General features: G+C 46.2%; 1 protein-coding gene across 3 annotated transcripts in view; it reads right to left on the reverse strand.

Moving 5' to 3' along the window:
* eya1 (EYA transcriptional coactivator and phosphatase 1) overlaps positions 1–16520 on the reverse strand; it is an 81964-nt gene that overhangs the window by 16594 nt on the left and 48850 nt on the right. For 2 of the 3 annotated variants that reach the window (XM_066673121.1, XM_066672333.1), the window contains 8 exons: positions 16176–16242; positions 14594–14739; positions 13904–14029; positions 9572–9654; positions 8146–8332; positions 6920–7062; positions 6281–6364; positions 3125–3214 (listed from right to left, as the gene is read on the reverse strand). In XM_066673121.1, coding sequence (XP_066529218.1) covers positions 3125–3214; positions 6281–6364; positions 6920–7062; positions 8146–8332; positions 9572–9654; positions 13904–14029; positions 14594–14739; positions 16176–16242 — 926 coding nt within the window. The remainder of the gene's footprint in view (positions 1–3124; positions 3215–6280; positions 6365–6919; positions 7063–8145; positions 8333–9571; positions 9655–13903; positions 14030–14593; positions 14740–16175; positions 16243–16520) is intronic. The other variant, XM_066673445.1, reaches the window with a different exon arrangement.

The raw sequence follows: 16520 nt of genomic DNA on the forward strand, positions 1-16520 counted from the left end.
CACAGAAACTCATTTGTACCTCGAGCTGTTTAGTTTTGTAGCACTTTCGCTGTGTTCACTTTCGTTTTTTCAGTTAGCGCTCATTCTCCTAGAGCAACATCCTCTCAGTTGGTGCTTTTCAGTGTTTGGAGTCTCTCCGTCGTCTAAAAACCTCCAGATGGCATTTCTCTGCCATGAGCAGAGAGAGAGTAAGCCCCGTTTACAGACACTGGGGCTTGGTAAACACATTAGAGTTTCATTATGAGCATGCGCAGACAATTAGAGCATACGCAGACTATTAGAGCATACGCAGACAGTGGACATGATCCCACATTCATTGTCTGTAACCCTTATCCAGTTCAGGGCGGCGGTGGGTCCGTGGTCTACCCAGAATCATTGGGCGCAAAGCGGGAACACAACCTGCAGGGGGCAACATTTCTTCACAGGGTGACACACACTCACACATTCACGCACACACTCATACCTAAGGACACATTTAAGTCGCCAATCCACCTACCAACGTGTGTTTTTGGAGCGTGGGAGGAAACCGGAGCACCCGGAGGAAACCCACACAGACACAGGGAGAACACACCAAACTCCTCACAGACAGTCACCCGGAGGAAACGCACGCAAACACAGGGAGAACACACCACACTCCACACAGACAGTCACCCGGAGGAAACCCACGCAAACACAGGGAGAACACACCACACTCCACACAGACAGTCACCCGGAGGAAACCCACGCAAACACAGGGAGAACACACCACACTCCTCACAGACAGTCACCTGGAGGAAACCCACGCAGACACAGGGAAAACACACCACACTCCTCACAGACAGTCATCCAGAGCAGGACTCCAGGTCCCTGGAGCTGTGTGACAGCGACACTACCTGCTGCACCACTGTGCCGCCCTCCACCTGCACAGAGAGAATCACCTCCACATGCACAGAGAGAGAGACTCCTCCACCTGCACAGAGAGAATCACCTCCACCTGCACAGAGAATCACCCCCACCTGTACAGAGAGAATCACCTCCACCTGCACAGAGAGAATCACCTCCACCTGCACAGAGAGACACCTCCACCTGCACAGAGAGAATCACCTCCACCTGCAGAGAGAATCACCTTCACCTGCACAGAGAAGATCACCTCCACCTGCACAGAGAGAATCACCTCCACCTGCAGAGAGAATCACCTCCACCTGCACAGAGAGGATCACCTCCATCTGCACAGAGAGAATCACCTACACCTGCACAGAGAGGATCACCTCCACAGAGAGAATCACCTCCACCTGCACAGAGAGAATCACCTCCACCTGCACAGAGAGGATCACGTCCACCTGCACAGAGAGACACCTCCACCTGCACAGAGAATCACCTCCACCTGCACAGAGAGGATCACCTCCACCTGCACAGAGAGAATCACCTACACCTGCACAGAGAGAATAACCTCCACCTGCACAGAGATGATCACCTCCACCTGCACAGAGAGAATCACCTCCACCTGCACAGAGAGAATCACCTCCACCTGCACAGAGAGACATCTCCACCTGCACAGAGAATCACCTCCACCTGCACAGAGAGCCTCACCTCCACCTGCACAGAGAGAATCACCTCCACCTGCACAGAGAATCACCCCCACCTGTACAGAGAGACATCTCCACCTGCACAGAGAATCACCTCCACCTGCACAGAGAGCATCACCTCCACCTGCACAGAGAATCACCCCCACCTGTACAGAGAGAATCACCTCCACCTGCACAGAGAGGATCACCTCCACCTGCACAGAGAGAATCACCTCCACCTGCAGAGAGAATCACCTTCACCTGCACAGAGAAGATCACCTCCACCTGCACAGAGAGAATCACTTCCACCTGCACAGAGAGGATCACCTCCACCTGCACAGAGAGAATCACCTCCACCTGCACAGAGAGATTCACCTCCACCTGCACAGAGAGACATCTCCACCTGCACAGAGAGCATCACCTCCACCTGCACAGAGAGGATCACCTCCACCTGCACCGAGAGAATCACCTCCACCTGCACAGAGAGGATCACCTCCACCTGCACAGAGAGACATCTCCACCTGCACAGAGAGCATCACCTCCACCTGCACAGAGAGGATCACCTCCACCTGCACCGAGAGAATCACCTCCATCTGCACAGAGAGGATCACCTAAACCTGCACAGAGAGGATCACCTCCACCTGCACAGAGAGGATCACCTCCACCTGCACCGAGAGAATCACCTCCATCTGCACAGAGAGGATCACCTAAACCTGCACAGAGAGGATCACCTCCACCTGCACAGAGAGGATCACCTCCACCTGCACAGAGAGGATCACCTCCACCTGAACTGTCCTCAACAAACCGACAGCTCCTACAGCAGAGCTCACAGAACACCACCCCTCTTTAGTTCTTAACTTTTGTTTTTCTTTCCTTCGCTCTCTCTCTCTCTGATGGAGGTTTGTCTTCCTAAGCGTTGAGGCCAAACATGAGGGAATATTTAACTTTGATCACCGCCGTCTCTCACCCCTCAATTTACCCGTCCACAAACATTTTCCCTTAGTGCTCTCTCTTTCTCTCTCTCTCTCTCTCTCTCTCTCTCTCTCTAAGTCCCTTTCTTTCGCTCTCTCACTTTCTCTCAGTCCCTCTCTCTCTCTGTTTCTACGCCCCACACTCCCCTCCTGTTGATGGAGAATAATGAAAGCTGGCAGCTCTCCTCACACTTAAATATCAAACAAAATACTTCCTCTGTCCTAAAAAAACAACAGGTCAATGGTGTCGGATTAAAGAGGGAGAGAGAGAAAGAGAGAGAGAGAGAGATCTAAAAGAATTCAGACGGAGAACCAGAGCGTGAGAGAACGTCTGGAGAACCAACACTCACATGAGCCCAATAATGTATCAGCCAAGAACAAGACTGTTTTCACCTTAAGACACTGCTATTACACTGACACCTAGTGGCGTGGAGGTGTCAGAGATCCTTAACAAAACCCAAACACAGCCTGGAGATCTATGCAGAGGGCTGGACCCTTCACCTCCTATGCTGTGTTCACTTTCATAAAATATGGTCACTACCCTCTGATGGTGAAAACGACTGACTGCAACTTTAAACCCCACACCTTGACCAAACACACATCACTTACCTCCAAGTCGTTGAAGAATAAGTGTGTATCGGCCAAGTTGAAGATCATCTCCTCCATCCTCAGCCCCAGAGACACCGAGGTCGGAGGATCCTGAAAAACACAGAAGTCAGAACCTGAGACTCAGCATCACAGGAACAAAACACACACTTTACCAGCTGTATCAGACTAACACACACGCACACACACACAAAACACGGAAACTAAACAGAGGAGGAAAACACAGTCCACCGCAGAGACTCTACGATAAACACAACAGTTCTGACAGATGGAAATAAAACAGTTTTTCTGTCTCTGTAGTTCCACCTTAAAATCTTGCTTTATATTTTTTAATATCTCTGTATTTCCTCCTTTATAACTGTGAGGATGTGTGCTGTGTGTGTGTGTGTGTTTGGGGGGGGGTTGGGGGGGTTGGGTGTTGGGGGTTAAAGTGGGGCCCGACTCCTTTAAAATGTAAACACATCTTTCAGTGACAGAATTAAGGGTATGTCACACCTGCTCACTTCTGTCACCATGGGTTGCCATGGCAACCCCCACGGAAATCCCCATAAAAAAAAACACACGCGCACACATGCACACACACCCACACCCACGGCTGGTGGAAATGGTCAGTTTTATGGCGGTGAGGAGTATTAATGCGTCTGACATTAATCCCATCACAACTCCACCTTAAGACCTCCACTAAATTAAATACTTCTCCATCACTTCATTTCTCTATCCTTCATCTCTCCATCCTTACACTGTGCAAAGAAAGCGTTGGGAAAAGTAGAGAGAGAGAGAGTTGTGTGAGAATGAAAATGTTTTTTTACCCAGCATGCTCAACCACAGAAAACACAAATAAAAAGAGCAGGATTCACTCTCTCTCTCTTTCTCTCACAATCAAAACACTATCACATTCCAAAACAGAACACACCTACAACATTTTCACTCACAGAGAGAGAGAGAGAGAGAGAGAGAGAGAGAGAAAGAGAGAGCAGAATGTGGATGTAGAGGCCGATGCGTGACGGGTCGGGGGTGAGGGGGTAATGATTATAATCCTGAGCTGATTTCACCGAGCCCTCGTCCAGCGGAAATAATCGCCAGAGGCCTGGGAATCCCATTACGCCTGAATTCCCAAATGATTCGTTTTCCAAAGTTTAAATATAGATCGGATTCATTTCTGTAAAACAACAAACATCATTCCCGCATCAGAATCTCCTACATCATCTCCCTCCGCCTCCACCACCTCCACTCACCACAGTCTCTTCTCCCATGACTGAGGGAGGAATATCAGACAAACTGACAGACAGAGGCAGAGGGACAGACGACAGACACAGACTGAGAGGCAGACAGATAGAGACAGAGACAGAGAGGCAGACAGGCAGAAAAACAGAGACTGAGAGACAGGGTGAATGTCCAAAAGTTTGTGGACCCCTCAACTCCCCCTCCTCATAACCCACCCCTGAAGCACTGCACTGTGGAGCAGTGGAACTGTGTTCACTGGAGTGATGGAGCTCCATCCAGTTCCTCAGTTATGTTACAGATGCTGGACACTATCAAATCTGCAGTAGAGAAAAACGCCCCAGTCCTTCCTTGGTGGGGAAGAGGGAGTTGGGGGCGGGGTGTGTTTCTGTGTGGACTAATCCCCCCCACTGCGGGGGAGTTCCAGGCCGTAATCTCATGAAGAGCGCCAGGGTCTAAAAGCACTTCACTAAACCCACAGTGCAGCGTTTCTGGAGCACAGAAAAACCCTTAAGGAGTGTGAATGGACATGTGTGGCGCAACTGTTCCACGGCCCACCCCTCCACAGCCGGGGGGACAGCTGCAGCACCGGACACATGCCGGGAACGCCTCTCCGGGGCTATTAAAATAAGAAATAATTATCTGGACAGTGTCCACAGCACAGAGAAGGACACAGCACAGACCTCCTCCTGATCTCTGAGCTTCCATACCATTCCACACTGAGGCAGAAAGACCAACTACTGACCACCAACCACAGGAAACCACACCCAAAACTCCTTATATGGGCATCCAGCCACACCCATACCCCGTTTTATTGGAATCCAGCCACTGTGTTGTGCTGTACTGTGCTGTGCTGTGTTGTGCTGTGCTGTGATGTGCTGTACTGTGTTGTGCTGTACTGTGTTGTCCTGTGCTGTGCTGTGTTGTACTGTGCTGTGTTGTGCTCTGCTGTACTGTGTTGTGCTATACTGTACTGTGTTGTGCTGTACTGTGTTGTGCTGTGTTGTGCTGTACTGTGTTGTGCTGTACTGTGTTGTCCTGTGCTGTGTTGTGTTGTGTTGTGCTGTACTGTGTTGTGCTGTACTGTGCTGTGCTGTACTGTGCTGTGCTGTACTGTGTTGTCCTGTGCTGTGTTGTGCTGTACTGTGTTGTGCTGTACTGTGTTGTGCTGTACTGTGTTGTCCTGTGCTGTGTTGTGTTGTGCTTTACTGTGTTGTGCTGTACTGTGCTGTGCTGTACTGTGCTGTGCTGTACTGTGTTGTCCTGTGCTGTGTTGTGCTGTACTGTGTTGTGCTGTACTGTGCTGTGCTGTGCTGTACTGTGTTGTGCTGTACTGTGTTGTCCTGTGCTGTGCTGTGTTGTGTTGTGCTGTACTGTGTTGTGCTGTACTGTGCTGTGCTGTGTTGTGCTGTGCTGTCCTGTGCTGTACTGCATTGTGTTGCACTGTTTTGTGTTGTTTTGTGCTGTGCTGTACTGTGTTGTGCTGTTGCTTTGTTGTGCTGTACTGTGTTGGTCTGTATTGTGTTGTGCTGTGTTGTGTTGTGTTGTTCTGTGCTGTGTTGTGTTGTGCTGTACTGTACTGTGTTGTGCTGTGTTGTGCTGTGCTGTGTTGTGCTGTACTGTGTTGTGCTGGGCTGGGCTGTACTGTACTGGGTTGTGCTGTGCTGTGCTGTGTTGTGCTGTACTGTGTTGTGCTGTGTTGTGCTGTACTGTGTTGTGCTGTACTGTGCTGTGTTGTACTGTGCTGAGCTGTACTGTGCTGAGCTGTACTGTGCTGTGCTGTGTTGTGTTGTGTTGTGCTGTGTTGGGCTGTACTGTGTTGTGCTGTGTTGTCTTGTACTGTGACTGTGTTGTGTTGTACTGTGCTGTAATGTGCTGTACTGTGTTTGAGGTGTGTTAATCTCAGGGAGTGTGAGGTGAGACAGGTGTGTTACTCACCCGCCCGTATCTGTTGGCATAAGACCCCGTGAGTAAGGAATGAAAAACGATGATGGTCTCGTCCAGGTCCCAGATGAACACGCGCTAGAGAAAGAAAAGGAAAAATCAATTCTGAGCTCCGGATCGAGTTTAAAGATCTGACAACGGAATCAGACACTTTCTCTGGGACACTGTCCAGGAACAGGTCAGCAAACTCACAATGTTCTCACAGCAATCTCACCACGTTCTCACAGCAATCTCACAACGTTCTCATGGCAATCTCACAACGTTCTCATGGCAATCCCACAACGTTCTCACAGCAATCTCACAACTTTCTCACAGCAATCTCACAACGTTCTCACAGCAATCTCATAACGTTCTCATGGCAACCCCACAATGCAATCTCACAATGTTCTCATGGCAATCCCACAATGTTCTCACAGCAATTGGTTCAAGATAAACAATGACCTGACAAACAGAGACTAAGTGGATTATTATAATAGAAGGGGTATGACCAGAGATCTGTGTTGTTGTTATTATCATTTTTATTGTTTTTTCTTAGCTTCTTGTTGTTGCCATATTTGTTGTTATTGTTGCTGTTGTTGTTTTTATTGTTGTTGTTGTGGTACTGCGTGAAGCCTGATCCGTGTGTGATTGTACCTCAAGGTCAGAGTCTGGAGGAGGAGATGGGTTGTTATTCCTCCGTCCTCGACCACGTGATTTTCCATCTGCAGCTCGCCGCAATCGATCCGACTCTGAATCTTTAATGGGGGTGGAGGGGCTGTGGAGCGAGCCGTAGTCTCCTGCAGCGAGAAACAATGAGACAAACAGAGAAATAAAGCTTTCAACCTCAGAACAGCAGCTGAATCCATTTACATCTAGGACCAGGCCTCAGTCATAAGAACACACAGTAGAACCAACCCAAACCCACTCCTGACCACCTCCTCATAGGCTCTGGTCTAGAACACGTCTAGAACACCTCTCCTAGAACTCACTCTTCTGAGGGAAGACTTTAGAGATAAATTCAATAAAATGAAAAAAAAAAAAATTAAATATTACATGATATTAAATAATAATAGTGTTGACATACTTAAATATATTTGAAATATATAATATTTGTAATATTATTTAAATATTAGACATTTAATTGGTGAATGTATTAATAAATGTTAGAAAACTGGATGTTTAAAAATTTGCAATTTACTTTACCTTTAATAATATTAGATTTTTATTTAAATTATATAAATTGTAGTCTTTATTCAGTTAATATTTATTATCTGATTATTTAATAAAGACTACCTTTCAATTGATCTCAATTGATTTAAGTTAAAGGTCCTTCAGCGCTGAAAAAAAAAAAAAAAAAAAAACACCCAGAAAACACAGCCCTTTTTCGGCCAATCACGGTGTGAGTGCGAGTTACAGACCCGGCCACCTCCATTTCTTCCCGCTAATTTGATTTTAATTCTTCATAATGGTCAGAAGTTTGGGGACTCTCCTGCGCTGAGCAGTAGAGGAGGAATGTGAGGCACGGCTCCTCGGCCAAAAGAATTCAGACACACTGCTGTCCAACAACGAACAGCAGTGTTTTCCATTCAAGTGTGTGACCTCCAGAACAGCAGTGGACACACACACACACACATGTCCTGGGTCTTCAAAAATATCTCTCTGCAATGAAACATCTGAAGGAAATTATTAGCTAATTAAATAATTAAACAATGCTTTTATTTTGATAAACATTACACCAAAATGTTGCTTATATGTGTGTCATACTGGAGTGGACTGGACTGGAGTGAACTGTGCTCTACTGGTCTGGACTGGACTGGTCTGGACTGAAATGGTCTGGCCTGTACTGGGCTGGACTGAGGGTGTGTTCAGTGTGCTGTTACCTGTGCTCTGGTCGCTGAGGGCTTGGCTGGTGATGGCGGAGGGCGGCTCCTGCAGGGTGTAGGTGGCGGTGGTGGGGGGTGTGGAGGGGCTGGTGTTGTTGCTGGTCAGATACGGCGAGGTATAGGGGCTGCTGTTGTAATACTGAGCATACTGCCCCTGTCCAAACGCTGGGTATGACGGGTACTCCTGCGGAAATAATATCCATCATCAACACGACATCAGCATTATCCCAGGTGGTTTCCAGGGTGTTCCAGGTGGTTGCTAAGCTGTTGCTAAAACAACACAACCCCACAAAGACAATAACAAAAGAAACACCAGAGCCGAAATGTGAGCTGGACACTGCTACTTCCTCAAATCTGTTCCAGAAAATATAAAAAACACCAGAACACATGTCTCTGGACAGCAACATCTGGAGACACATCTGTCTCTCCTTCTTTCTTTTCTTCTCCATTGCTAGTGGCATAATTCAAACGAGTGAAGAGCGAGAGATGATCCATGTCTCTATTCAGAGTGATTCACATCAGGATGATGAAACACGAGTGTCCAAAACAAAACCAGAGAAAAATCAACCGCACATCAGCCCCCTGAACCGAATTTATAATCTCCTTTACATCTCATATCTTATTATTTCACATGTGTCTCATGAGAAAAAGAGTCCAGATGTGTCCCCTGTGTTCTCTTGAGTCCTGAGTGTACCCTTGGCTCAACTCTGATATGGACACGATGCATTAGGTTTACAAATATGGTTTAATGCATTTTGTGTGGCGTATAACTGTAATTCAATATTCAAACATCCTCCGCCATTTTGTCATTTTATGGTGACTGTCGTATTAAAAAAATCACAATTGTCATTTTATTCAACAGAAAATAACCTAAAAATGAAGTAGTGTGAAAACAGTGAGTGAAGAGTTTGGGCGCTGCATTCGTTCTGAGCTCCATCAGGAAAAAGTGCTGCAGAAGACTGCGATGGATTTGTTCTGTTCTTGGGGAAAATATTGTATCTAAAAGTAAGTGTAAGTTGTGGTTTAGATGATTTAAAGATGGTGACCGTGAACGCAATGCATTAATACTTCATTTTTAGTTTTTTTTTTTGTTGAAAAAAAAATGACAACTGTGATTTTAATACTACACAACAGTTATCACAAAATTACAGAAGAACGCGAGAACGTTTGAATTTTTAATTAAAATTATACGCTACACAAAATGCTTTAAAACTTATCTGTACACCTGATATCATCCACAACTCAGAGGATCTAACCCTACTGTTAAATGATACTCTGGAAAAGATGGAGTCTGGAAAAGATAGACGACAGTAAAATCCTGAGAAAACATTTCCAGTCAGCTTTTTATATGTTTTTATGAACGAGACATTGATGCAACTCAGTGAGTTATATAAATATATTTATTATATAAATAAAGCATCACCTGTTGAGCGCTGTTGAATCCAGTGGAGTTTGTAAGTGAGTTGCTCCCTGTGTAGAGTCCGGACGTCGTCGTAAAGCCACCTCCTGAACGAGAAATCAAAACAACACAGAGTTAACATCTGAAAGGAAAGATCAGCACCAGAGCAACGTACTACACCAACGAACCAATCAAACCAACCAAGCCAATCAGAACAGAACTGTCCAGAAGAAGGCGCTCAGTTTCTCTAAAGAGGAAGCAGCATACGTTCTCCTCCAACCAGACCCTGCTCTCAGACCAAAGGCCAGAGCCCACAGAGCAGAGTGTGGAGGAGAAGTGGGTCAGAGTCTGGTTCTGATCAGAGCCCAGGTGTAAATCCTTAACACTGCCCCCCCCCCCCCCCCGGAGGGACAGAAAAACTGCATCAGTCCAGACAGCACTTCTTTTCACGCTGCTGCTAACACACCACCACTGGACAGCTCACCGCTCCAGAGGAGAACACACACCGCCCACATCTGTCACATCAGCCCACACTCGCCCACCGTACACGCTGGGACGAAGGGAGACAAATGGCTGTCCCACCTACCCAGAAAGAGAGAGATGTCCCCGGGCTGGGAGAGGAGATGTCCCGAGGACAGGCCAGCGCTCTGAACCCCGGAGCACTCTGCAGCCCCCAGGGGGGTTAATAAAATAGAGTATGATCCTGAGTTTGGAGACAAACTTTTCCACTGTGAGACGTCCTCAGCTCTGAGTGATCAATAACCTAATCTTTAGCCTCTACAGGAGTCTACAGACACCTCCTCCAAGCTCTGCATCTGATTACTTCATCCTCCATTGCTCTGGGTTAGGCCCGTGTGGCCTGGGGCTGGATGTTATGCAGGTTTAAGTTCAAGTGATGTGTGTCTGCTTTAAAGAGCTTTTAAGAAGAAGGAGACAGACAGGAGATCATTGTGGAGATGGAGGTGGAGGTGAAACTCGGGTGAAATGACTCTACATCATCTCATAAGAATGTGTCCCCTTTTTTGGCTCTCTCAAGTCCTCAACGGTTCGACAAATAATAATAAACATTGTGCATGTTCATATTAAAGTGTGGATCTGAAGCCCACCAACCCACACACTGTGAAACAAGACAAAAGTCAGTTTTCTTTGTGCTGCCTGAGCCAGAAAACATGGAATAAACTGAGCCGTTCTGACTCTGCTCTGCTTCTGACGTCAAGTGCAGAGACTTTAAAATCACCCTGCCCCTTGTCTGAGTCTGTCCAATCACAGCGCTGGACCCGTGTTTTTGTGAGAGTGCAAAGACGAGGTTAAACGCAGCAAAACAGACACAACGAGCGAGGAGAAATACGTTTTTACTGAGTAAAAACTGAGAAAACGAGAATGGAGAAGAAAGAGAACCGAGCGAAAACAGCTAAAAACCAGAGCTTGTACTCCTCGCTCCTCACTGCTGTGCGCTCATGGTCGGGGTGAACAGCGAGCGGCTCATTATCATTTAAAGGAACAGGGCTGTTTACACAGGGGGAGAACACTGCTGTGGGGATTGTGGGTGTTAATTTTTATGAAATAAAATCAGTGAACACAGCTGACATTTTTCTGATGGAGGTGATAGCTTGATCTTTTCTGTTGATAAATTATTAAACATTAAAAGAACTGCAGTTTTAAGGGTTTGAAGGTATGACATTGTTTTAACGAGAGTCTATGTATTTGGCACTGGCACACAGAGCTGATCCACATCTGAAGGAAGGCATGAAACAAGACGTTTAAAGGAGTTACAGACTTCATTTCATCCAGGAAATGGAAATCAGGGTCCAGCGCCGGGTCAGCGGGACATACTTTCCCAGAACTGTGTTCCAGTTTCACCGGGTTAACCAACATCAACAGGATTTAAACTAATGAACAGCTGCACTCTCTCTCTCTCTCTCTCTCTCTCTCTCTCTGTGAGACAAGAAAGGTGAAAAGGAGATGATTTTGAGAGCAAAGAGGAGAGTGATTACATCTTTGTTCGTGGTCATCAGTGAAAACAGCCCCCTGGCCACCCCACAACCCCGAATCTGCCCCCACCCCATACTGTGACCCCCCCCCCACCTCCCCCACACCGTAACAAATATGAAGCAGGTTTTCTAGCAGTTGGTGTGTGTGGCCCTGCAGTGCGTCCTAATCACTTTTACTTACTCAAGTACAGGTCAATTCCAGCAGAGGCCTGAGACATTCTGCGATTTTAAAGAAAACTACCTCACTTCCTGAGAATTAAACATTCTCATAAACTCAGTGATACTCACAAGCACTCAGTGATACTCACACTCACTGATTCTTACAGACACTCACAAACACAAACACAGAAACACACACTGATACTCACAAACAAAAATACTCACAAAGACTCACTAATACTCACTGGTACTCACAAACACAAATACTCACAAACACTAAATGACACTCACAATCACTCATTAATACTCTCAAACGCAAATACTCACAAACACCAACTTATACTCACTGATGCTCACAAACACTCATGGATACTCAACCTCACAGATACTCACAAGCGCTCACTGATATTCACAAACACAAATACTCACAATCACTCACTAATACTCACAAACACAAATACTCACAAACACTCACTAATACTCATAAACACAAATACGCACAAAGACTCACAAATACTCACTGATACTCACAAACATTTACTGATACTCACTAATACTTACTGATACTAGCAAACACTCACCGGTATTAACACCCACTAATACTCACAAATACAAATACTCACAAACACAAATACTCAAAAACACTCACAAAAATTCACAAATATTTACTGATACTCACAAATACTTACTGATACAAACACACACTAATAATCACAAATACAAATACACACAAACACAAATACTCAAAAACACTCAGAAATACACACAAACGCTCACAAACACTTACAAATATTCACAAATACACACAAACGCTCTTAAACACTCACAGATACTACCCATACTCTGAAGGGGAAAGATTTGTGATATGAAATATTTGGGATATGATTTGTATTAACCTTTGTTTTCACAGAAATTTCAAAATGTTCTAAGTTTACTTCAGAACTGTCTCCTTTCAGATTTTACTCCTTACATCTGATTTTATCTTGTCTCATCTCAAAACACCTCACCATCTCATTTCTCATCTCTGTTCTCCCCTCTTTCCTCCCTCCTTTCCAGTCCTCTCCTCTTCCTCTCACCCGCTCCTATTTTCTCTTCTCCTCTCTCCTCTCCTCCACCCCCCTCTCTCTCTCTCTCTTTCTCTCTCCTCTTGTGGTCTCGGTGTGTTTTCCTGTGTTTCCTCGTTGTGTTAGAGTGTGGTGAAGGTCAGAGGTTGGATTTTTTGGGGGAAATAAAGCACTTACACAAAGAGAAGTTCATCAAAGTCCCATCGGCAGCGACTGACCACAGCCTCGGTTCAAATGGTCATAAAGCCGGGGGGGGCCCAGACGGCTCCGCTGACTCTGGAACACAGTTCTGAGTCACACAAACCACCCCACCACCCCCTCCCATCCGTGAAGAATGACTCCACGCTGGGGAGAGGCCCGGCCATCCCCCCGGGGCTAAGATGGCAAGAACATAAAAACAACAAAACCCCTCTCTCTCTCTCTCTCTGTGTCAGTCTCTCTCTCTCTCTCCGTCTGTCTGTCTATCTATCTCTCTCTCTCTCTCTCTCTCTCTCTCTCTGTGTGTCTTGCTCGAAGTGTGACGGAAATGGTCTGGAATCCAGTGGATCTATTCTCCTGTTTCCAGGTGAGAGACATTATCTCCAGAGGAAGTGTGTTTCTTTCGGTACAGTTCTCATTTCCATCAGACCCAGAAAGGAGAGAGAGATAGAGGGAGAGAGAAGATAGGGAAAGAGAGAGAGACAGGGACAGAGAGCCATTACCAGTACAAATCTGGTTGCACTTATAAAATGTCAGTAAAAATTTTCTGTTCTGTTTGGTTCTGCTCAGTTCTGTCCTGTTCTGATCTGCTCGGTTCTGTTCTGTTTTCAGAACACCCCCCCTCTCCCCCCGTACGTCGAGCTTCATGCATTTTATGTTTATTTTTAGGTAGCAGGGCAGCTGGCCCTGAGCAGCGTTATTTACACTATTAGAGACACTGCAGTGTTCAGAGACATGTAGAGGCACTTCTGCTGTCACAGAGAGAGGGGACGGGGGACGGGGGACATTTACAGCAGCAACAGATCTCTAAAGGACTGAGAGTCAAGAGCCTGTTGTGTTCCCTGTTCAATGGTAAGGCACAGGGGGGTGGTGGGTGCAGTGTTGTGTACAGATGAAGACACAGAAGCAGCAGTAAATGAAAATGAAGTTGTAAGGGGTGTTACCCTGCATCTGGTAGCTGTAGGGGGCCTGTCCGGTCTGAGGCGTGGTGGAGAAGCTGGAGCCGTAGCTGAGAAACCCGCTCTGACCTGGAGACTGACCCTGGTTCAGACCACTCTCCGTCTTTATTCCTGCCCACAATGCACCTGAATCAGTTAGTGACATCACAGCCATGACGCACAGTCCTCTGAATCCCCAACTCCTCAGCAACAACAACAACAACAACAACAACCAGAGAAACTTTTCACAAGCCAGGCACTTTACACAGCGCAGGATGTCAGGAAGTCAGAGACGTTAAAGGTGCAATCAGTCATTTCCATCAGACCCCCCACCCCCTCTATATGCTTTTTATTTGTTGTTAATGGTTCTTCATCTAATGTATTTATTATGTTTTGTAAAGAGAGCAGCTCTCATGGGATGAAGAATCAAACCACTCTCTTCCTGCAGGAACCCGTTTAAGCTCCATAGAGTGGGTCTTCCACACGGGGGTGGTCATGTCATTGACAGAGTTTAGTGAAGAATCTGAGAACATCCTGAAAAAGACTGATGGCTCCTTCAAGGCTTAACAAAAGATATGAATGTATTGAGTGTTTCTGAGTATACACTGCACCGTATGTGGGGAAGCTGGGTTATCCTGGCGGTGTGTGAGTGTGTGTGTGTGTGTGTGTGTGTGTGTGTGTGTGTGTGTGTGTTACCATATGTGGGGATGCTGTAGTGTTGTCCGGGTTGGGGGTAGGTGGCGTAGGTCGCGGCCTGCTGCATTCCTGCACTGTACTGCGTCTGTCCATACGTCGCCATGTTCTGAGACGATGGAGTCGGAAGGATGTGAGGATACGGCCTGCTGTCACACAACAACAACACGACCACAATCATAATCACAATCACAACACAACACCAGGCATACACACCCCTTCACTAATCTCACACTGTCTCAGTGGTCATTAAAGGTACAGTCAAACATTTCTAACAACGAATCTTGCTTTACAATATTTACAAAGAGATCATTTATTATTGCTTTAATTTTTCAGGAAAACATGTAACGTCTCTGTTGTCCCTGAAGGAACAGTTTATGCTCCACAGAGTGGGTCCCCCACACTGGCACAGCCATCTAAATAAGAACCAGTGGAGGAACTACTTACTGCACCTTTAATCACTGACTGCTGCTGAGCTGCCTCCACCCAGGGAACCCCAGTGTGTTCTCTCGCTCACTGAGGGTTCTCCAAATTCTGCTCTTATTTAACTCACGGTATTTGATCTGAATGCCCTGGATTACAGTAAAACACACTTCTGATTTTTTGCCCAATCCCATTTTGCCCCTCCCCCCTCCCCCCTTTGTTTCCTATTGGTGTGGGGTCTCAGTTTTTCAGAGTCACGCTCCAAACGGAGGATTATGACGCCTTGCAAATCACCAGCGATGATACCCTGTGTATTATCTGAGTTTAATGTGGTTCCAGTGGATTATGGCCCTTTACTTCAGAACAAGCAGAAAACAGCACAAGGAGCTGCTGCCTCTGGTGTTAGATGTAAATTTACAGTTCCACCTTAAATGGTTTAATTCTGACATGTGAGGCTACTGCAGCTTTTAAGGTGGAACTGGAAGTGTTGACCGAAAATCTGCAGAATAAGAGTCTGATTTCAGCTCTATGTCACAGAAGAGTGAGGAGAGGGGGGTAATCTCTGATTGTGGAACTCTTCTGAAGGTGAATGAGTCCAGCAGCTCCTCTGATATCACTGCAGACTGGTGCAGAGCTGCTACAGAGTGCCGCTAGTCGCAAGGGAATGAAGCACTGCTATTCTTTATTTGCGTTCTGAGGACGTATCAGGATTTTGAATGGTCGTCCTGTTTCATAGAGGGAGACTACACCCTGTAACTCAACTTCAAGAGCCAAGAGGACGCTCCGAATCAAGGGTTACGCTGGGGGGAATAAGAAATGGAATTGGGCTTTAAATACACAACCACTGTATGTTTCCTGAATAAAATTAAATACATAAATTACAAACACAGCTGCAAATATCTGCCTTATTCATCATGGAATACCACAGCTTATATCGCCAAACTGACTCCCTGTGCTGAATGCAGTGTTGGGTAAATGATACACACACAGCAGATACACACAGTGCTTTCTGAAAGAAAAATAAACACTGGGTAAATTTTGGGGGATAATAATTACAACAGATTGAGGGTCTCGTGAGCTGCAGCCGGATCTAATTAAAGCTGGACGCTGCTTATTTTTATAAAATAAAATAAAAGTCTTACTTGGAAATTAGAAGTCTTACTTGGAAGGGTAGATCTGCGGAGAGAACTGGTGCGTTTGTCTTGGGCTGAAGCCACTGCTCCCAATGGCTGCTCCCCGTCCAGAAACACAAGAGGCAAGCACATATTTAAGCTTTAAAAAATAAGATAAATATTGTTGTTCTGCCAGCGGAGCGGCCGCGGTCCGGAGAGACGGCCGTCAAGACACACACACGCATGCAGGCACAGCCCCCACTCCCCTGGCCCCCCAGCAACTCAACACAACACTGACCAACACAATAATCAGCACTGGTAATCAGCTCATTCTGCTGAGTGTACAAAATAACACACACACACACACACATTTATGATACGTTGCTATAAATTGT

Source organism: Hoplias malabaricus, chromosome 1, assembly GCF_029633855.1.
Source record: "Hoplias malabaricus isolate fHopMal1 chromosome 1, fHopMal1.hap1, whole genome shotgun sequence".
In the NCBI taxonomy this organism is placed as follows: domain Eukaryota; kingdom Metazoa; phylum Chordata; class Actinopteri; order Characiformes; family Erythrinidae; genus Hoplias; species Hoplias malabaricus.